At 37.1% G+C, this 20,052-nt stretch overlaps 6 protein-coding genes across 7 annotated transcripts; 4 read left to right on the top strand and 2 right to left on the bottom strand.

Moving 5' to 3' along the window:
• Positions 1 to 2,253: 2,253 nt before the first annotated feature.
• On the bottom strand, positions 2,254 to 3,488 carry LOC18017295 (ankyrin repeat-containing protein P16F5.05c). Its single transcript, XM_006399685.2, has 6 exons — positions 3,352 to 3,488; positions 3,097 to 3,184; positions 2,894 to 2,958; positions 2,718 to 2,786; positions 2,587 to 2,636; positions 2,254 to 2,509 (listed from the first exon to the last, which is right to left on the bottom strand). The coding sequence occupies exons 1-6, from the start codon at positions 3,400 to 3,402 to the stop codon at positions 2,398 to 2,400; spliced, it is 435 nt and encodes a 144-aa protein (XP_006399748.1). The 5' UTR covers positions 3,403 to 3,488; the 3' UTR covers positions 2,254 to 2,397.
• A 102-nt stretch (positions 3,489 to 3,590) lies between these two features.
• LOC18017294 lies at positions 3,591 to 5,757 on the top strand. Its single transcript, XM_006399683.2, has 4 exons — positions 3,591 to 3,989; positions 4,371 to 4,501; positions 4,790 to 4,894; positions 5,082 to 5,757. Exons 1-4 carry the CDS (start codon positions 3,927 to 3,929, stop codon positions 5,536 to 5,538), a joined length of 756 nt encoding a protein of 251 aa, XP_006399746.1. The 5' UTR covers positions 3,591 to 3,926; the 3' UTR covers positions 5,539 to 5,757.
• Positions 5,758 to 6,182: 425 nt separating this feature from the next.
• Positions 6,183 to 7,773, top strand: LOC18017293 (probable basic-leucine zipper transcription factor D). Its single transcript, XM_006399681.2, has one exon. It carries the CDS (start codon positions 6,530 to 6,532, stop codon positions 7,655 to 7,657), a length of 1,128 nt encoding a protein of 375 aa, XP_006399744.1. The 5' UTR covers positions 6,183 to 6,529; the 3' UTR covers positions 7,658 to 7,773.
• Positions 7,774 to 8,072: 299 nt separating this feature from the next.
• Positions 8,073 to 12,176, top strand: LOC18017292 (protein DGS1, mitochondrial). Its single transcript, XM_024156571.1, has 14 exons — positions 8,073 to 8,367; positions 8,608 to 8,725; positions 8,814 to 9,017; positions 9,141 to 9,278; positions 9,430 to 9,591; positions 9,721 to 9,915; positions 10,161 to 10,261; positions 10,481 to 10,570; positions 10,832 to 10,904; positions 10,977 to 11,005; positions 11,090 to 11,213; positions 11,373 to 11,483; positions 11,601 to 11,701; positions 11,843 to 12,176. Exons 1-14 carry the CDS (start codon positions 8,135 to 8,137, stop codon positions 11,961 to 11,963), a joined length of 1,800 nt encoding a protein of 599 aa, XP_024012339.1. The 5' UTR covers positions 8,073 to 8,134; the 3' UTR covers positions 11,964 to 12,176.
• A 48-nt stretch (positions 12,177 to 12,224) lies between these two features.
• LOC18017291 (feruloyl CoA ortho-hydroxylase 2) lies at positions 12,225 to 14,208 on the top strand. The gene is made up of 2 exons (XM_006399679.2): positions 12,225 to 12,933; positions 13,629 to 14,208. Exons 1-2 carry the CDS (start codon positions 12,440 to 12,442, stop codon positions 14,206 to 14,208), a joined length of 1,074 nt encoding a protein of 357 aa, XP_006399742.1. The 5' UTR covers positions 12,225 to 12,439.
• A 1,784-nt stretch (positions 14,209 to 15,992) lies between these two features.
• LOC18017290 lies at positions 15,993 to 18,516 on the bottom strand. Of its 2 annotated transcripts, XM_024156857.1 has the most exons (4): positions 17,849 to 18,516; positions 17,312 to 17,475; positions 17,149 to 17,221; positions 15,993 to 17,049 (listed from the first exon to the last, which is right to left on the bottom strand). In XM_024156857.1, the coding sequence occupies exons 1-4, from the start codon at positions 18,471 to 18,473 to the stop codon at positions 16,136 to 16,138; spliced, it is 1,776 nt and encodes a 591-aa protein (XP_024012625.1). In that variant the 5' UTR covers positions 18,474 to 18,516; the 3' UTR covers positions 15,993 to 16,135. The 2 variants fall into 2 exon arrangements, with proteins under 2 accessions (XP_024012625.1, XP_006399741.1); XM_006399678.2 differs by having other exon boundaries at positions 15,993 to 17,221.
• Positions 18,517 to 20,052: the final 1,536 nt, after the last annotated feature.

Genomic DNA, 20,052 nt, shown 5'->3' with positions numbered 1-20,052 from the left:
CGTCGCCTCCTCGCAATATAATGATATATCTAGCGAAGATCTTTTTTTATTATTATATGTCTTTTGGTTTCATTTGTATAATACTGATGAGCACAATTGTCAATCAGAATATTATAAGAACTGAACCAAACATATATGTACGTGCAGGTTTGCAGGATATATGGTTTCTCGTTGGTGGCTATTAAGGGTGAACAGCATCACGTCTTCGCAATCAATAAAAATGTTCAAAGATTAGGAGAGAACAGATATCGAAGATATATTGTTTTATGCAAAATACCATGTAAAATCAATCATTCAAGTCCATATATAATGTGCACAATATTTATGAAAAGGCATATCTGAACGATTCGTCATTTATCATAAGAGATGATATGTTAGAAGTCAGTCGTTTGCCATCTAGTAGAATCATTACACAAAACATAGTATAATCATAACATGTACAAAACTTATAGTTATTAAACCATCAAATTATTATTGTTCGCTATAATTATGTTGAATCGAGTGCTCTTGAGGTTTTTATTTGTTTGATAATTAAGCAAATCTTGAGATTCTTGAAAATTATGATACTTATGGATTCTTTTTTTTAACTCCTGGTTTATCTTCCAACTTTGAAAAACGAGAGAGAAATTTGTCGACGTTAAAAACAAAAAACCATTTAACAAAAGTTAATATCACATGTAAGAGACAGCGCGTCAGCGTCAGTCTGCATCAGGAATGAGTCTATGCCGAAAGGTTTACAACGAAATAATTTTTTGCCAACTGTGGAAACGTTTACAATTAAAATATTTAGGTGTTATAATTAAAAAAAGAATTATGAAACTATTTTGATAAAAGTGATAGGCATGTGCGAAAACAACGTGACCATGGAGGACAAAGAATGCAAGTAAATAAATCAAGAGGTGCATGGATTTGCTAAAGTTGATATTCATTCCCCTTCGGACTAAACAAAAATTAGCAATTATATAACTTTTACTTTATTGCTAGTATTTAACTGAAGGAATGGTGCACTGCACATATGTTAAAAACAAAAAAGGAATGGGGCACCGAAAGATTATCACTTTATTTATATCTTCTTAATCTTAATAATGGATTATGATAAAAATACTTAAACGTGGAAACATTGGAACTCTAACGTTCAATTCAGTATTTTGACCTTAAGGTTTGGTTAGAAGCCATAAAAAGATCAGCAAAAGCTGTAGACCATAAGAGTTATGTTCTACATCGAGCCGGAAGAGGCTCTATGCGGTGGATTTGATATCTTTGAACACTTTGGGATGAAAATAATATAAATGATCAGTAAGAAAAAACCACATAATAGAGATTTTGAATACACCGAAATTGAGCTCAACAAACTCGTGGATTGCTAGTTAGTTATCTATAAGGAAATATACGAAGGTATTCACACATAAGAAACTCGTGGATTGCTAGTCATTAAGGCTTTGTGGCTGAAAATTATAGCTAAAGAAGGAATCACTGTTATGTATTTATGCTTAGGCTTTGTATCCAGTAAGAAATCCAACTATATCAACGATCTTTGATATATCCTACAACAACATAATAGAAATAGATAAACCAGTAGTGTTGTTTTTTAGTTATTCCCTGAATAAGACTAAGTACGTTTTCCAGAGAATGTCGGTGGCTGGTTAGAATGACATGAGATACTTGAAAAGCAATCGGAACAGGCTCATTACGAGATGTAAAACCAAACATTCCTCTGACCTTGTCTGATCAAGAACAATTATGCTTATAATACTTCTCTAGAAAGAGAATATAAAAATGTTTAAGAAAGTTTGTCATGAATCACATAACTTTTAAACTTGTAATTAGATCTGCATAATGTATGTTACTAAAAAAAGTTCGGAGGATAAAATTCTATAAAATTTAATTTGGACGAAGTTTTCGTTTTTTTCACCTAAAAGTTCATATTAGTTCGATATTTTGAATATTGGTTTGAAATTAAACCTATGACCTATATAAAAAGAGGTATTAAGTTAAACAACTAATTTCATGTTAATTTTTTTTTTGTTTAGTTTTTGGTTCAGCTTCGGTTTACACAGAATGCATGCCTTAGCCGCCACATCCCGCGATTGGCTACCATCGTCCTCCATCCTCTATTGCAAAATTCACAACTGAAATCAACTATAAACTAAAAAACCAAACCCAAACTGGTCCAGCGAAGTTGAACCAACCCAAAAAGCAATTGAACAAGTGTGTGGTTTGTGGGTATTGCAAGTTTGCAACCAAAGATGTTTCATCGAATTCATAAAATCCCATTTCTATCAAACCACAAGTCTTCATGACAAAGCAAAACTTTCACAATACAAAACGTCACCTGTAAATTACAGAAAGACAGAAAGAGAACAAGCATTTAGGAAGATAATGAAGAAGCCTTTAAAGTCAGGTCACACTGGTATTTTCAAGTTCCATTTGTGCAACAGTTGTGTTGATAGCATCTATAATCTCCATCTTCCCTCCACCAATGGCTTCATCCATCGGAGTCCGCTCGTACCTACAAATAATCAAGCTTCTAATGGTTTAGCTCAGTTCCTCTAATAGACTTGAAAAGAGAAGATCCAAGAGACTAACCGATTCAAAAGGCTTAGACTGGCTCCTGACAAGATCAATCTCTTCACCACCTGTAAATAGCTTAACCGGGTTAGTTAAACCGAAAAAAAACATTTTCTCAAGCAAAACAATGAGTGATGGATGGTTGTTACCTCGACATGGCCATTCAAACATGCCCAATGCAGAGGAGCATTGTTCTCCTCGTTAAGCGCGTTGATATCCTGCTCATCAAAAAGCAAAGCCTCAATCAATTTCCAGAAATCGAATCAATGATATGACCGATTTGGCTTAACGAAATATAAAAAATTAGCAAATGTTGTTTGTTTACCACTCCTTCACTGATAAGGTATTCCACTATCGTCATATGTCCATTTGCTGCGGCCATATGAAGCGCTGTGAAGACGATCAAATAATATGACAAAAGACCAATGTTCCAAGAATGATGAATCATACATTCCAAACTTCTTCATCAATCTTTTTCACGGAGATATAAGATCACAAAAAATGTAAAGGCTGAGTTTTTCAAAAAACCTGTTCGGCCTTGTGAATCGCGAGAGTCAAGAGAGACACCATTAGAAGCCAAGCTTCTGAGATCATCAATGTCATTATATCTAGCAGCCTGTCAAATTAGCAATAAACCTAATTTAAAATAATTAGAGATGACAGTCGCAAACTAACAAATAACTCAGAGGACGAAGATAAGCAAACCCAAATTTGAAACATGAGTAAAAAAAAAATCCCCAAAAGTGGGAAAGAGACAAAATTTAAGGGACGACGGGGACAGACCTCGAGCAAGTCCTCAACTTTCTCTGCTTCTACGGTCGTTTCTGCTCCCATTCTCCACCGGACAAAACTAATTTCAGTCTGAGGGTTTCAGGTTTCTCTACTTTCTACGCCTGGGCTCTCGGGTCGGGTTATTGTCGGATATATCATATATCTATGTTTTTACTTTTTGGTTTTTTTTTTTTTTTTTTTAATCAGAAGAAATTTGTTTTTTTAGCTAGGGTTGTTTTTTTTCGGGGGCGCATCTTAGCACCGCATAATTTCTGGGGTAGAAGTCGTAATAATTAAGATCTTGTGTACCTCTCTCTATCTACATCTCCTCCTCGGGAGTTTCCTGCGGAGGATTCCGATTCCGATTCCGATTCCGATTCCGATTCCTCTTCTCTCTGTTCTTTTAGGTGTCCGAATCATTCTCATAGCACTTTCCTCTCCGTCTCTGTCTCTGTCTCTGTGAGCTCGAGTGTTGTTCGTCAGATTACTGGATTAGGGTTCTCGTCTGCTTGCCTAATAGATTTGGGAGGAACTGCAATTTTTCTTTCCTACCACCTGGGATCAATTTTTATTTTTTTTTTGCTGCCATGAGTTCCTCGATCGAGATCGTTGGTGAGAAGCAAGTGGAAGTTTTGCCTCTTCCAGATCAGGTTTTGTTTTCGTTTTGCCCTGATTGATTAATTAATCTGTGTTTCTGGTTTGCGTTCTGGTTGATTTCGTCAAACTTTACCTATTGAATTCTAGGTGCTTCAATAATTTGGTGAATTTTGTTTATGATATCTTTGACTTCTGTATTCATTCTGTGCTTAATATACGTGGGGGTTAGTTTAAATTTTGGATCTTTGGTTGCATTTGCGGTTTCCTCGTTCTGGTTTTACCTCTGGATTGTCTGATATTGAATCCATGCCTTGTCCATGAATTTGGTTTCTTTTACTTTTCCCATGTAAATCGGAAACAAAATGATGTTGATGATTTGCCCATATTATTCGTTCACGAGGTTGATTCAAGTTGTAGTTTTTTCTGTGTGTTAGGATGAAAAGAAGACTGAGCAATTGGGCAATGAGCAGAGTTTCGGGAACCATGGCGGCAGTTGTGCAATATGCTTGGATACAATACCTCTTCAAGAAACAGCTATGGTGAAAGGCTGTGAGCATGCTTACTGGTATGTCTGATGGATTCTTGCTTAATCCACGCTATTATCTTTGTTGATTTTGTTTCTTAGTGATCTCATTTTGCCACTATCCAAGTCTCTTTTCTGTGATGTTCTTATCAACGTATAGTCCGATACTGAGTAAGTTACTAGTTGTGGTTAGATTAACTTAGTTCTTTTTTTCTTTCGTTTGATTCTATGTACAGATAAAGTATGCTTGATTAGTAATGCAATAGGACTAACATTGACGTTCTTTTATCGTTTTTAAGAGGTATGATTCATTTCTATCTATATCTATAGTGTGACGTGCATCCTCCGTTGGGCCAGTTACAAAGAGAAGCCTACCTGCCCACAATGTAAGCATCCATTTGATTTTCTCAATGTCCACCGCGCTCTTGACGGAAGGTAAATCTTTCATCTTCATTTCCATTTGGTTCCATTGTTCACTCCATTTCCATTTGGTTCCATTGTTCACTCCATTTTACTTGGCTGGCTCTTTATGTGTCTTGCTTGCTTTGTTGTACTCTTGGCTTATATCATTGTCTTTCCTTTTTCCTTTCTAACTAATTCTGTCTGTTAAACTTCGCTGCAGCGTTGAAGATTTCATGTTCGAGGAGAGCGTCTGCCTCCTCCTGAGAGCATCATGGTTTCAGCCGCTGGATGCCGTGGAGCGGGTTTCAGACAATGACATTCACAATTATGACTTTGAAATTCCACCGGAGTATGAAGATGAAGACGATGATGACCTTGACGAGTTTTATTTGCACGGTTCAAGTCTTCGTTTAGGAAACAGGAGGTGGGGTGACAATGGTTTCGTCAGGTCAGGCCGCCAAGAAGCAAGGCCAGTCCAACATAAGCACCGAGGTGGCCAAGCTTCTGCCTCTGAATCCGGCTCCTCCTCCTCACGTGAGCCAAAGGAGAAGACTAGCAGTGCCATTACAGGAAGGCGTGCGAAGAGGGCGATGAAGCGTGAAGCTGCAAACAAAGCAGCGGAAGCAGTCGCAGCTGCAAAGCATGAGGCTCATTTGGTTAGGTTGGGAAGGAAGTGACTCTGGTTGTATCTCTGTAATTAAATCAAACCCACAACCCCAAAATCCACTGACTTCCATACTTGAGAATCTGTACAGCTAGTAGAATCTAAGAGCACCTCCACTGGGAGGTTCTCATGTTGGAGATGCTCTAATAATGGTCGAACAAGAAACCTTCCCTATCTTTGTAATTTCATCTCCTTTGTTAGAGATATTAATTTTATCCAGCAATTTTCTTGATCATTGGTTTTATGAGTGAGAATACTGTTGGCTATGATGTGAAAATTGATCATATGGAATGAGAATTAAGTGGTTATGGTAATGATGATCATGAAGAATGGGTTTTGGTGGGGTCTAGATTTGACTTTGGGCAATTTTGGGTGGTGCAGGCTGCAAATCTAAGCAATATCAAGGCTACAGATAACAGCTTATTTAAATATATACATACTGATACACCAAAAACAGACATCTCAATCCCTTACCTACCCCATTACGATCGTGGAATGATTAGTCCATGTCAACTTTGTTGACCAAAATGGAATGTTATTCATCGCCATTAGCATCTGAACCGGCTTGAGCTGTTTGATCAAATTGCTTTGAGTGAAATAATGTGTGGTTACGAAGATCTATAGATTAGTATCAACGACGTCACCTTCTGTTTTAATTTTCTTAATCTCGGTCTTCATAATGATCATGTTTGTCTTGCACAAAAAAAAAGATCATGTTTGTCATCATCATGTGCTTTTTATCTTCTTGAAATTTATCTGTTTTGTTCCACTGATTCTCACCTACTCTTCCATTCAATGCTCCTGAATTTCCTCAAAGCAAAGCTCCTCTTGCTTCAGCAACACTTCTCTATCTCTCTCTCTCTTCTCATGACTTTCCTTTAAGGTCATGCTACTGTTCAGTCTCGTTTTACGTTAACTCATCTATAGCTTTATCTTGATGATCTTGTGAATAAAGAAACAGTCATTCTTTGATCATCTCTATCTTTTTTCTTTTCTTGATTCCTATGGAATCTCTGAAACAAGCTTCTTCGTCTAGATTCTGCTACCATCAAAGCTTCTCAGGCGTTCTCCAAGTGTTTGTTCACAACGCAAGAAACATCCACAACATCTGTATCTACGATAACCAAGACGTTTACGCCAAATTCTCTCTCACATACAATCCCGACGACACAATCTCCACCAGAATCATCCACAGGGCAGGCAAAAACCCAGAGTTCAACCAGAAACTTATGATCGATGTGACACAGATAGAAGCTGCAGTTCTCAAATGTGAGATCTGGATGATGAGCAGAGCCAGACATTACATGGAAGATCAGCTTCTTGGTTTTGCTCTTGTCCCAATCTCAGACATCATAGGTCGAGACAGTGTTACTCAAGATTACAGTCTCTCTTCCACTGATCTCTTCCATTCACCTGCTGGTACCGTGAAGCTCACGCTTTCCATCGTAAACCCTTCTCCTGATGCTACTTCTTCTTCTTCATCCAATCCCAAGATTAACACTTCGATTTCTTCAGAGGTCGTGTTGCTTGACCCACAAGTCTCTGAAACTGTGGATTACACGAGGATCGAGTTCCCTGACATCAATGTTGTTAATGAGAACAAACAGATGGTTACAGAGTACTTCAATGGATTGAATCTCAGACCCGGAACAGCTTCTTTTCTCTGTCTCGGCTCGACACATTTGCCAGAAACCGACATAACAATGGTGTGCTTGGAGGACAAAGAGCTTTATGGGAATGGAAGTTTTATGGCTTCTTCTTCAACAACAACAAGCCTAAGCGACGAGAAGAACACAGCGGATTCTAACGAGAAGGAGAATCGAGAGATGACTGGGGTACTAAGAAGAAGAAGCAAAGAGGGAGAAGAAGACGAAGAAGAGAAGAAGATGAATGTGGAAACAGAGGAAACATCGATGCAGAAACAGATAGCAGATATGTATATGAGAAGTATGCAACAATTCACCGAGTCTTTGGCAAAGATGAAGCTTCCCATGGATCACAACAACAGTAACAACAACACTGAAAATCAGATTCAGAATCGGAATAATAATAATAATGCTAATAATAATAACGGAGTCGAGAAGAAAAAAGAAGGGTCTCGTGTCTTTTATGGTAGCAGAGCCTTCTTTTAGCGGAATCAAGACCTCATTGCAAATAAGTTTTTAACATTTTAGTTTCTTGGCTAATCGATCTCTCTATGTTTGATTCACATGATCTTCCTACAACCCATTTTTATAATTTAGTAACTTTTTTTTTGGATTTGATTATAATATAGTAACTTACTCCACGGGATTAGTTTTTTTTTTTGCAATTTCTTTTTGTAGATATATGGGATTTTGGACATAGGTGATGTCAAATCGATCAACAAATTAGCACATGTGACAGAAAGCCACTACCATAACATGTTTTTATGGCTCATCGTATAAACGAAATCACATTTTTTCACCTAGATATTTTTGTTTTTTGTTTATATATGTAAGAATCAAGCTGAGCTCCTATTAACCCAATAACAGCCCAATAAGGATTCACATGGAGATTTTTTAATTCATCTTCACATTCCCAAAGACCAAGGTGAAAGAAAAGATTGATACTTCTGATAGCCGACGCTAATGGATTCTCATCCTCCGGCGAACGAATCCTCCCCGTCGACGGCGCCGTCGAACGTCGGAGACCTAGTTCCTTTTTATTCCAATTACCTTTGGAATCGCCTTTCTTCCTTGCTCCCTACTTCTAATTCCATTTTTCTCGGGAAATTCTCAAATCTCTTTCGCCAAACGTTTACCAAAAAACGACATATTTCCTTTCCTCTTCCTCTACCGTCCGACTACCCATGTTCTTCTACGTAAGATTCATCTCCTCCATTATATCTTATGTTTTTTGGTAGCTTCTGGTAGTTTCCTTACTTAGTGCCATTAAACTTCTCCTTTGACGATCGCGGCTCGGAATTTAACTGTAGAATCCGTTTCTGATAGTGGAGTTTCGTGTTTATTTGATTATATACTTTGGCGAAAGACTATCCTCTAAAATCTGACAAAATTGCAGACTATTTTGACTTTTGAGCATACTTTGTTGATTTCTTCAGCAATATCTCGGCGGATACGTCGAGGATATATGCTGTTTTGGAGGAAATAATGGGTGACGTCCTCTCAAACTTGCATGATATCCAGAAGAGTTTAGATTTTTGGCATTCTAGAGCTGAGGTGAATCAACAGAACATTTCATGAGATGAACCTTTTCTTTCACTGGTTTTATTAGTGAGCATCTTTCATTTTAAAAATGGTTTTTCAGGGTTCTAATGCTCGAAAAGCTTACTTCATGATTTTCGAGAGAGGACCAGTAGCTTTTGTGAATGAGAGTACGAAGCTCGTCCGCAAAACTCTCAGTGAGGATTCTGCGATGCAGCATCTTTGTCAGTCATCTTCATCTCACATGTCAGATAGGATGAGGGTCTTGATGGAGTTAAGATCTGCACTCGCTTCCTATCTTGCTCAGGTTATCACGAAAATTTCATTCCATTATTATCATAATAAGCGCCATTATAAAGTTCTGTGCGAGTTTAGCATTGTTTTGCGCGTTCTACTTACTAATGTCACTACTTACAATTGGGTTCTCTAGCTTTATGTGGAATTGGATGAACGTGGTGAAGATCTTTTGAAGAATCCAGAAAAGTCACTGCCATCATTGTTGGCTATTATCAATCGATTGTTTTTGAACTTGGAGGGCTCTTTCAGCCATTTACATGCTGTGCGTGAGGTAAACACACTGATTTCGTACTTGCGAGTTTACTTTGCGATGGCACCTTCATTTGTCTGACCTTCTATCATTGAAAATTTGGGATGGCCCTGAGTCTTCTGTTTCTAGATTTCTATTAGCCATATTTATTGACTTGCATCATATCTTGCAGTCTGATTCTTCTATTGATGGAAGTTACCCAATGCCTCTCGTGTTTGATCGACTGCCTGAAGTTAATGAAGAAGGATCCCAGTGGACCGATTGTGAACTTACTGATGCAATCAACCTGGTTCATAAGAATTTGGAAAAACTTAACTCATATTTATCAGTTATGGTAGGTGTGGCGCTGCAGTTTATGTATCATTGGCCATTATTCTTATTTTCAGAAATTATCATGTAATGACAAACATCTTTCATTTGAAATCAACTCTGATTTTTCCTTCTTCCAATTTTTTTTTAATAGGTAGGTATACATCGAAAGCCAAGAAGGATGACCCTGTACTGGGTCCGATATACATGTGGTGCAGTTGGGCTTTCTGTTTTTTCTATATGGCTACTACGTCATAGTAGTTTGATGGGAAGTTCTGACATCGAGAATTGGATTCTTGATGCAAAAGAAGCAACAATGAGTTTCTTCGGTGATCATGTTGAGCAGCCGGTTTGTTTTTTAGCCTCTTTCAGATTTTAAGTGAGAACAGTGACTTTTCTTCCTGGTCAAATGAATTGTTGCATCAAACTCTACTAAAGGATTAGAAATAAAACAAAAAGTGATGGCTAATGCGACTCTCAGTTTTGTTCTTATCCAAAATAGTTATGTGGCGAGTTAAGATGATCGAGTTATTAATCTGTTACTTGATATTTTTCTTACCCTTGAGTTTCTGAATTAGTTTCCTGATCTTACAGCTGCTTGCCATTAGGGATGAACTTTTTGATACTTTCCGGAAAAGGCACAAGGGTGTCATGGATACTGAAGAAGTGCATCTGACGCAAGACTCACTGCATAGGTCGGTGTTCATTTCTGTCTTGATGCTCTTTACCCTGGTTCTATTTGTGCTATTGTATATGTGCGTGCATTGTTCCCTTTGCATTATAGCAATTTACTTGTTATATTCATATGGATTTCGCTGATCTAGGGATTCAAACCACAACCAAAAATATCTGTAATCATTCATTAGATCTTCTTATTATTGGCTGTACTCCTAATTTTTCTATTTGGTATGCAGAATGCTGAGGAATTTCTGCGAGCAGACTACGCGTGAGAAGGTCCCAGATAATGCATCTGATCAGGAGATGCTTGAAGTTGTTATGAACCAGTACAACTCTGAACATTATTCTTTGTTAGGCAGCTAAAGACACATATAATTGCTTTTACAACGAGTACACTCTGTATTAATTTAGGCAAGGAAATAATCGAGTGTACACATTTTGGAGTAGTTCTAGTCTTGGCTAATGAACAATAAATATGGACGTTTTTCTCATGACTTTGTATGACGATTTCCTGTGATTACTACGGCAACTTAGAAGTTCCACCACATGAGATGGGTATATATTTGAATCTTGCCTTCTAATTGCAGGTATGAAAAGGAACTTGTGCGCCCTATTCAAAACCTCCTTAACGGAGAGCTTGCCCGTGGTTTGCTTATCCAGGTAATTTAAGTTCTTGGCATGGAGCTGTAGATTACTTGTTGTGAGATTCTAATTACATATTTTTTTTTCCAGGTCCAGAAACTTAAACTGGATATAGAAACGTAAGTTCAGTAAACCAGTAGCTCTCAGTTTAACAGTAGATCTCTTGAACATTTTGTATGTAACTGAACACTCTTCTCCTGCAGAGCGATGCTTGAACTGGATCAGATACTTCGTGCAAATGAAATAAACTTTGCCATTCTAGCTGCATTACCTGCATTCTTTCTCAGCCTTGTTATGCTCACATTGCTTCGGACATGGCTTAAACAGGTGAGGAGATTGATAATTCAAGCCAAATATATATATATATATATATATATATTTGCGTGTGTTTGTGTATTAGTTTATATGATTATGGGACTCATTGTGCACAGTCAGTAATGCAGCTATTGTTATCTTTATTCCGTTTGATTTCACTGGTATGAATAGGATAGCAAAGCTCAAGGACGAGGAAGAATTGCACGTATTCACAGGAGACTACTTGTCGTTGAAATTGAAAAGAGAATTATGCAGTATCAGAGCTACATTGAACAAGGACGTGTAAGATGTCCAGTGTTTTCTTCCTTTGATTTTTGATCATTATAATTTTACGAATGGGGCTTGTAAGAAATCATGTGAAAAGTTCCTGGCCCTTCTTGATTCTTGATGCTGGTACAGGATAAGGACGCAGAAACAGTATTTGGTTTGCTGATATACAGCCTTGAGCGTTTGTATCGGGTTGTTGAGAAACCTGCAAAAGCAAGCGGCGAGTGGGATTTGTAAGTTTTCACGCTGATCCCATCAAACGTTTAGCTGAAAACAATTATGAGTCATAAAGCTAATTGTTATATATCTAAGTAAGCGAAAGCATTTTCTGCTCGATTTCCTGCCAGAACTGACTGATGTGTTTTTATAAACAGAGTGAAACAAGATCTGGTCGAGTTAGGAAAGGCACAGCAGCAAACATCGTACAAGCTAACGGTGACACAACGACTAGTAAAGGTTTATGACTGCTTGCTTCCCACTCTGCAGCGACAATAGTTTTTAAATTCATGATCTGGGTTTCTACTGTATTGCAATTTAACATATCGAAACCTGTTTTTGTGGTTTTGGTTGCTTTTGGTGTCAAATGTTCTCCAACCATTCTGTCTCATTCTCTCTCGGGTAAATCGTGTGTCGGTTCAATTCCCGGGATGAGATACTTTTATGTCCAGACAGAATAAAACATTTATAAAAACGTGTGCCAAGATAAAACCCAACAATGCTATCTTTTCGCTATATAGTTGGGGTTGGTAGGATCAGAGAGCTGTGTTAAACTAAACTAGATGATTGATCCTTGTTGTGATTGGAAATGAGTCAATGACATTGACAGCGTTAGTGATGTGGATGTCACTCAACTTACGCCAGATAAAGTGTGAGTAATTTCGTATCCGTATAAATAGATGATACTTTCAGTCACAGATAGCTATCTTAAAGATTCTTAACTGAAAACAAAAAATAAAAAAGTGAGAAAACCAATGACTCCTACCACCGACGTGAGGGACTTTGTGGTTAACCAACGGAATGGAGTAAAAGGGCTCGTCGACTCTCTAACACTAACCACACTTCCTTCTCCATACATTCAACCTCCTCAAGAACGCCTCACCTCCGACAAAATAATCTCATCATCGTCGTCGAAGATTCCGGTCATCGACGTGTCAAATTGGACGGACCCGCGCGTGGCTAGAGAGATCTGCGATGCAGCGAGCAAGCTCGGGTTGTTTCAGATAGTGAACCACGGGATAGCTCCGGCGGAGTTGAAGGCTTTGATTGCGGCGGCGCGTGGGTTTTTCGAGTTGACGGCGGAGGAGAGAAGAAGGTATTGGAGAGGGAGTTCGGTGTCGGAGACGGCGTGGCTGACCACTAGTTTCAATCCTGTCAAAGAGAGTGTTTTGGAGTGGAGAGACTTCCTCAAGTTTGAGTTTCTTCCTCAACGACATGGCTTCGCTGCCACATGGCCTCCTGTCTGCAAGTAAGTATATACTTTTCTTAAGAGCTTAGACAATTCGTCTTTAGAGTTTTTAAGAATATTAAATTAATTAATGAACAGTGGTCCACAATTTATTAAATCGATGGAGAGAAAATGAGTTTGATTATGTATTATATTGATGGAGAGAAAAAATGGTGGACAATTTATAGTCCATATTTGGAGAAAGAACCAATCTCAATTATTTTTTAATCGAATACCAATGAGCATTTTACACCTGTTTGAACAAACTTTGTATAGATTGCTCCTTAAAATCCTTCTCTAAGGATCGTTTGTTATGTATTTGGCATTTTTTATTTATTTTTTATCCAATAATTGCTGACAAACCCAATACTAAACCCCTTAAAAAACTCTAATGGACCTGGACTAAACGACAACTTTCGGTTTTTACCGTTTAGTTTAACTATTATTATTCGCTTTTTTAGTTTTTGTTTCATCAAAATTCATTCTAAATAAATTAATTAATTAAAAAACGGCGAATAATATTTATATATTTGTGATAAAATGAATTTCCTTTTATTTGGTTCGCTTTTTATTTTTTTTTTCAAATAAAGAAAATCTATATATTTTAGTTCTCTTCGATTTAGTCATTTTGGTTCGGTTCGGTTCAATTTAGTTCTATATATTTCTTAACTATATACGTACGTAAATAATGAGATGGTCTCACAATTTTTGAATAGGGAACAAGTGATAGACCATTTCGAGAGGATCAAACCAATCGCCAAGAAGATCCTAAACATACTCATCAGTAATCTAAACTCAGCCATCGACGAGTCTAATAAACAAATCCTAATGGGAACAATGAGAATGAATTTCAACTACTATCCGGAATGTCCTGAGCCTAGCCTCGCCGTAGGAACTGGTCGCCACTCAGACATCAACACCCTCACTCTCCTACTACAAGAAGACGGTGTCTTAAGCAGCCTCTACGCTCGAGCCACCGAGGACGGTGACAAATGGATTAATGTCCCTCCAATACCGGGAGCAATTGTCGTTAATATTGGAGACGTATTACAGATACTGAGCAATGATAGGTACAAAAGCATCGAGCATTGTGTGGTTGTCAATAAGTCTTGTAGCCGAGTTTCCATTCCGGTTTTCTGTGGACCGGTTCAGGATTCGGTAATCCAGCCGTTACCAGAGGTGTTAGAGAACAGTGAGAAGTCTCGGTATAGAGAGGTTGTGTATTTGGACTATTTGAAGGGCTTTTTTGGAAGACCCCATGATGGAAAGAAGACTATTGAGTCCATCAAATTATGACGAAATGGTTTATAATCAGTTCAAGACTCAAAATCTCATCTCTCTCTGTTTTTGTTTGTTTGTTTTGTCTTTAAATAAGACTAGAATTCAGTCCTTATTTTAATATGTTGTTACATCGTACTACTACGAGGCTGAGTGGAGCACTGGTGATGACTGATGAATAGATATCTATATCATATTGTATTTTTGATCATTGAGCTATCGTTCCTTATAAAATAAATAAAATTTGTACTTAGAAAGCATAATTCAGGAGGGGCCGTATGGGGTTTACCCTCTGTCGTGATTCATGTCCATCATCGGATCCTCCACAAGTTGAATTTAAATAAATATTATCATGAATTGAAATATACGTTTAGATGGTACGACCAGTTACCTCAAGGTTAGTTTATTGGCAACTTGGCGCATATTTAAGTACATAATTGAATTTTGCACGGTTTGACTAAAATGTCATTTGCTCTCGCATATGATTTTGCAATTTTATCAGCTAACGTATCATTGGATTAACGTGTTATTGGTTAGAATATCACTCATCATATAAAATTTATACTTAAAATCAATACTGGCGTCAATTGGTAGTTGTTGCATAAGTGAAACACGTGAGGTGAATAACCATTAGCTATCATTCCCAAGTAAATATTATTTGTGAGATCTACTCCTTCGGTAGTCTTTTATAATGTACAAGTGACTTTCATTTTGATTGGACCTGGTACCTTTCTCCTTCATTGAGATTTTTTGTTTGGTTGTGATTCGATCATTTACAACAATTTGGCCCTTGGAATTAAGCGCAGACACTATATGGGCTTTGATGAAGTTGGTTTGGTTTTAGTCCTTTATTTTCGTCCCTCCAGTTTAAACTAGATAAGCAGAGAAAGTCTAAAAATGAGCAAGAAACATATAAGTAAAACTTTATTCTTGGAACCTTTTAAGACCAGTGACTCCTATAATGAACACCAACGTCGCCAGAGTCATTCCACAAAGCGTTTAAATAACATAATTGTTCGTTGTTTTTAGAATCTAAATCTAAATCTAAATCACAATCACTTTCACATCTCTTTATCAGGTGCAAGAGTTTCACACAGCTCTCATGTTTCACATAAATCATTGCGATCGTATTGCCTGAAAATACCAATAATTTTTTTTTAAACGTAATAACCTACTGACAAACAGAGCTGGTCCTAAAATGTAAAAGGTTGGAAGAAAAAAAAATTGTGCATTATTTGATCATAAAATTCTGATTATTCGTCACACTTTATTAAACCATATAAATCATTAAATCTTTACAAAAATAGATCATTAAAAAGATTATAAGTTCAAAGACTCTAATCACATGGTTGATGAACTTGTATATTTGCCTAAATTTAGCATCAAGATTCATGTTAATTAATTATTGTAGGTTTATGTTTTCTTAATTTTTAATAATACAAATAATAATTTTGTACTTAAATGAATATCACAACTCATCGATATGATTGTTGACAAAAAAAAAATTAAAACATGATTATAATTGTCCATTGATATCATCTCTCTCCATACATGTGACTTTTTTTTATGCCAGATTAATGTTTGATTTGATTTTAGTGATAAGTTTATTTATAATAACAACTAAAAAATTCAAATTTTCATTCTATAATTCGTAGGCTGATAATCATATAGACTTGCTTTCCAAGATATACATTAGTTGTTTGATAAAGAAGAACTATAGTTTATGCTATTATTAGATGTTTTGAATTTTTATGTTAGTTGGAATTTTTTATGTTTTACTTTTGTAAGTAAATTTTGTTTTGTAACGATCTTGAAACATAAATTTAACATAACCCGACCTATGATTTTGAAACATAAATTCAAAACAAAAAAAAAGTCTCGGCGATTCACAAATTCACAAATTAGCCCCTAACAACTTTTTGAACTTATGGGCTCTGTGTGTGCTTCATGAGTTTCTGGCCAGGCGCCGGATCTGATGACAAACCACAGCCTTACAAGAGAGATCATCGTCGATGAGCCATAAGTTCAATTCCGCAAGCTTTGTCCGAATGATCTTGGAACCGACCTCGGGTGACCAAAACACCACCGGTTTGCCTTCTCCCAACGATTGGTTTACGCTGTTGTCATTGGTATTCTCTGCAATACCCATCATCTCTACATTCTTAATCCTCTTGCCTTTTCGCTCCACAAGCTCTTTCACTAGATGAATAAAATCTAGACTTGGCTTTAGGGACGGATTCTTCGTCGCTGAGGATATGATGCTATGCAGAAGCTCGTTGCTCCATAACTTTTGCGTGGCCGATGAAGATTGAACAACCAAAATTCCGGAGCTTTCCCCGACATAGAAGTCATATTCTGAGCTGATTCTGCGAACGAGTGGACCTTTATCCACCAAAAGCGCATTACTTGAAAATACCCAGGTGCTGTATCCAAGCTCTAAGCATTTCTTAACAACGTAAGCATTCCCTAGAGCCTCCTTTACTGAGTTTGGGTACGACGTTTTGCTTTTCATCAACTTGTCGAGAAACATATCCGCGTCAATCACAGGATGTCCCCTTCTTGAAAGATCGTAGAACAACTCAGAGCTAGGGCCTATAAAAATGTGGTTTTGAGTATTAAGCTTCTCGAAATGGCAAAGCAAGTTCCTGACAAACATTTTGTCTGCAGCAAATAGACTGACGAGGATTATGGTTTTCTCTCTCTGCACAGAAGGAAGAATGGTGCCAAGTTCATTCAGGTTTCTCACAACTCTACAAGGAACAACTTCACTGAAACAGTAATCGTACCACTTAAGGTTGCTCAAGGGTTGGAGTTTGAGAAAATCAGAAGTGATGGAACTTTTATTCAACAATTGCGAATCTGCACCAGCGGTTTTTCTATAGTTAACACCAGCATCCCTGTGAGAGACACTTAAAGCACCATCATTTGGGAAATGGGTGTAGATGTTAAAATACCCACGAGACTGAATAAACTTTATGAACCAAGGTGTCCATATCCGCTCTCCTATCCTCTTGTACCATCCATTCGTCACCTGAACAAACATTCCAGATAATAAATGACACAAAAACTTGGAATTTACAGAATGAGATCAGTGAAGAAGAAAGTACAGCTTAGAAGTTACCATGCCATCAAGGAAAGGCTTCTTGCCGTTCGATTTGTGCTCGTCATACCATAGTCTGAACTCTTTCCACGGTTTTGGGAAGAGAAGCTGTCCCCAAGTTCCCACCAACTGATATAAGAAAACATTCGTTTTGGGATCTACATATAATTTATTCCCATGTTTACCTGCGATGTATCACTCACTACATCAATCAGTGACTATCTCAGACATTTCTAGGAACTGACAAACACCATAAAGCACGAGCACATGAATCCTACTTCTTACTCATCCACAGTTGCCTAGTTTTATCATTTGGGAAATGTATATTCGAGAAAGATATAAGAAGAAACCATGTTGCTTCCATCAACTACGTTTTCTCACTATTTGAACCATTTAAACGACATAACTAGCAATTAATAGTAACTAGTAGACTGAGTATTTTACTCAGATCCCAATGAATCGAAATCTATCATTGATTATGCTGATAATGAATCTCAATTCTGGGAAGAAGCCTAGTCTAAAACCTGCAATGCTCAATCACAGAATAGAAAATGGTACCTGGAACCAACCTTGGTCTCTGAAGCGAAGCTCCATAGATGGAAGGGTTGAAATTGGAAGTATCATAGTAGTAATCACGAATCACGCGTTCTAGAAACCCGTAATAAAGCGGAGACACCTCAAGATCGTCTTCAACGACGAAGGCAAACTCGTGATCTGAGCTCGGCCACCAAGCTTCCAGCCACTGCCTCTGCAATCCGGCGTTGTCGGTCCGATAGTGAACCGATTTTTCCCCGAATCTCCACTCGAATCCATCCACAAACTCCAGGATTTCCCTCGCGCTCTTCAGGTTAGCTTCCACCGATTTATCCTCCCGCGCGAGTGAGAAATGATCGATATAGACGTGGAGGTGAATGCGTCCTGTGTCGCCTGCAACGCCGTATTCCGCGGCGGCGAGAGATCGGAGACAGCGAGAAAGAGAGTGGAGACGGTTAAAGGTGAGGACCTTGATGAGGAATGTGAAAGGAGGGGCGTCACCGTAACTCCGCCGGAGAGTAGTTCCTCGTTCGGCGATAGAGTGTGTGGTCTCGGAGACGAGAACGAGGAGAATTATGACGGAAATACAAAAGAGAAAAAGAATAAAAGGAAGTAGGTTTTTCTTGGGTTGGGCAAATACCATCGCCATGGATCACCACCAGTTAGATTTCCTCTCGATTGAGGAACGAAGAAGAAAGTTTAGCAAATAAAATCAAATATAATAAAAGCACGCACCTTATGCGAGAAATAAAAAAAAAAAAAAAAAAAAAGAAGGAAGAGGTGAATTATTTTAATTTTATATGTCGACCCCTTAATTTAAGTATAGGTTTTTATAATGAATTGCAATTCCGATCTTCATATGTTGGGAGGAAGTTTGAACAAAGCATTTGAAAGGTATATATATGGGGAGACTGCAATTTCCACGAGAGGACAAAGTCTGTTTAATAAGAGGAATGGTTGTTGTATCTCTACAAAATGGAATGGTTGTTTTATGGGAAAAATCATTAAAAATACACAAATTTTATAAAATTTGGAAGAAAAATACACGGACTATTTTGATTGCCAGAAAAATACACAAATTTTTTTTTTTTCATCTGAATATATATTTGAATTGAAATATCGAACGTGTTACAATAATCCTTAAAGATACCAAAAATACAGAATCAAGGAAAATCAAACTATTTATTACATCTATTTTAATACTCAAACTTTTAACAATTTCTTATTTAATACTCAAACTAGCAAATCTCATATATTTTACCAAATTTTTATTCTGAAAATCCAGTTTTACCCTTCTATACTTCTCAAACTTGATTTAATTATTAGATAAAACAAAATTTTAATTTATAAAAAAGAACACAAAAAAAAAAATCTTGTCTCTTCTTTTGTGGTCGAACCTTTCGCAGAGACTCAAGTAGAGAGCAAAACAAAATGCTTCACACCAGCAAAACAGGAAACACCAATGTTTAATCTCATCTAACATATGTAGCAATAGCCATCATATTGAATCAGCTCTTTCACTACGATTCTCATTTTGTACCCAGAAAGCGACTTTGAAAAGATATTATTAGAATCTGAAATTTTCTTTTTGCATATCCCACTACATATATCTCATCATTTGATAAAGGATAGAAATCGATGTTCACATATTTAATAAACATTCGTTCTAGTAATGAGAACCAATTTGGTATCAAATTCAATTGTGGCGAATCGATTCTTCTAAGGTCTCGTTGTCATGAGAAAGGAAGAAAAAATTTTAGTCGTGGGAGAAATCTGGGTTTACTTTCCGTTGTCCTCTTCGTCGGAGCTGTGGTGGTAAATCGGAAATTGCAGAGATAGGTTCGACGACAAATGATGAATCAGGTGAGCCAAATTGTAGAGAAAATAATTGGTTTTTTATTTTCTTTTATAAATTATAGGAATTTTCTTTTTTTCTTAAGAAAAAATAATAATAAATATATTAAATGTTAGAAATAAAGAAGGGTAAAACTGGATTTTGAGAATATAAATTTGGTAAAATATACGAGATTTGCTAGTTTGAGTATTAAAATAGATGTGATAAATAGTCTGTGTATTTTTTAGGGAGTCAAAATAGTTTGAGTATTTTTCTTCCAAATTTTTAAAAGTTTGAGTATTTTTCAGGATTTTTCCCTTGTTTTATATATACACGATACACCAAGTTCATACGTTTTTTTCTTTCTTAATTTGCAGAGATGTGTGTTTGCATA

The sequence above is a fragment of the Eutrema salsugineum genome, unplaced genomic scaffold (genome assembly GCF_000478725.1).
Source record: "Eutrema salsugineum unplaced genomic scaffold, Eutsalg1_0 scaffold_2, whole genome shotgun sequence".
NCBI lineage: Eukaryota > Viridiplantae > Streptophyta > Magnoliopsida > Brassicales > Brassicaceae > Eutrema > Eutrema salsugineum.
Note: the sequence above shows the minus strand (reverse complement) of the source record. Positions and strands in the feature narration are given on the sequence as shown.

What these genes read in the sequence shown, in the direction of transcription:
- LOC18017295 (XM_006399685.2), bottom strand. Translation starts at nt 3,402, where the DNA reads ATGGGAGCAGAAACGACCGTAGAAGCAGAGAAAGTTGAGGACTTGCTC. An exon ending in ACCTTATCAGTGAAGGAGTG is followed by an intron (nt 2,787 to 2,893) that starts GTAAACAAACAA and finishes TTTGATGAGCAG; the next exon opens with GATATCAACGCGCTTAACGA. An exon ending in GTTTGAATGGCCATGTCGAG is followed by an intron (nt 2,637 to 2,717) that starts GTAACAACCATC and finishes AGCTATTTACAG; the next exon opens with GTGGTGAAGAGATTGATCTT.
- LOC18017294 (XM_006399683.2), top strand. Translation starts at nt 3,927, where the DNA reads ATGAGTTCCTCGATCGAGATCGTTGGTGAGAAGCAAGTGGAAGTTTTG. An exon ending in TTTTGCCTCTTCCAGATCAG is followed by an intron (nt 3,990 to 4,370) that starts GTTTTGTTTTCG and finishes TCTGTGTGTTAG; the next exon opens with GATGAAAAGAAGACTGAGCA. An exon ending in CACCGCGCTCTTGACGGAAG is followed by an intron (nt 4,895 to 5,081) that starts GTAAATCTTTCA and finishes ACTTCGCTGCAG; the next exon opens with CGTTGAAGATTTCATGTTCG.
- LOC18017293 (XM_006399681.2), top strand. Translation starts at nt 6,530, where the DNA reads ATGGAATCTCTGAAACAAGCTTCTTCGTCTAGATTCTGCTACCATCAA.
- LOC18017292 (XM_024156571.1), top strand. Translation starts at nt 8,135, where the DNA reads ATGGATTCTCATCCTCCGGCGAACGAATCCTCCCCGTCGACGGCGCCG. An exon ending in TCGCTTCCTATCTTGCTCAG is followed by an intron (nt 9,018 to 9,140) that starts GTTATCACGAAA and finishes TGGGTTCTCTAG; the next exon opens with CTTTATGTGGAATTGGATGA. An exon ending in CTTAAACTGGATATAGAAAC is followed by an intron (nt 11,006 to 11,089) that starts GTAAGTTCAGTA and finishes CTTCTCCTGCAG; the next exon opens with AGCGATGCTTGAACTGGATC.
- LOC18017291 (XM_006399679.2), top strand. Translation starts at nt 12,440, where the DNA reads ATGACTCCTACCACCGACGTGAGGGACTTTGTGGTTAACCAACGGAAT. An exon ending in ACATGGCCTCCTGTCTGCAA is followed by an intron (nt 12,934 to 13,628) that starts GTAAGTATATAC and finishes ATTTTTGAATAG; the next exon opens with GGAACAAGTGATAGACCATT.
- LOC18017290 (XM_006399678.2), bottom strand. Translation starts at nt 18,473, where the DNA reads ATGGCGATGGTATTTGCCCAACCCAAGAAAAACCTACTTCCTTTTATT. An exon ending in GAGACCAAGGTTGGTTCCAG is followed by an intron (nt 17,476 to 17,848) that starts GTACCATTTTCT and finishes GATACATCGCAG; the next exon opens with GTAAACATGGGAATAAATTA. An exon ending in AGCCTTTCCTTGATGGCATG is followed by an intron (nt 17,222 to 17,311) that starts GTAACTTCTAAG and finishes ATGTTTGTTCAG; the next exon opens with GTGACGAATGGATGGTACAA.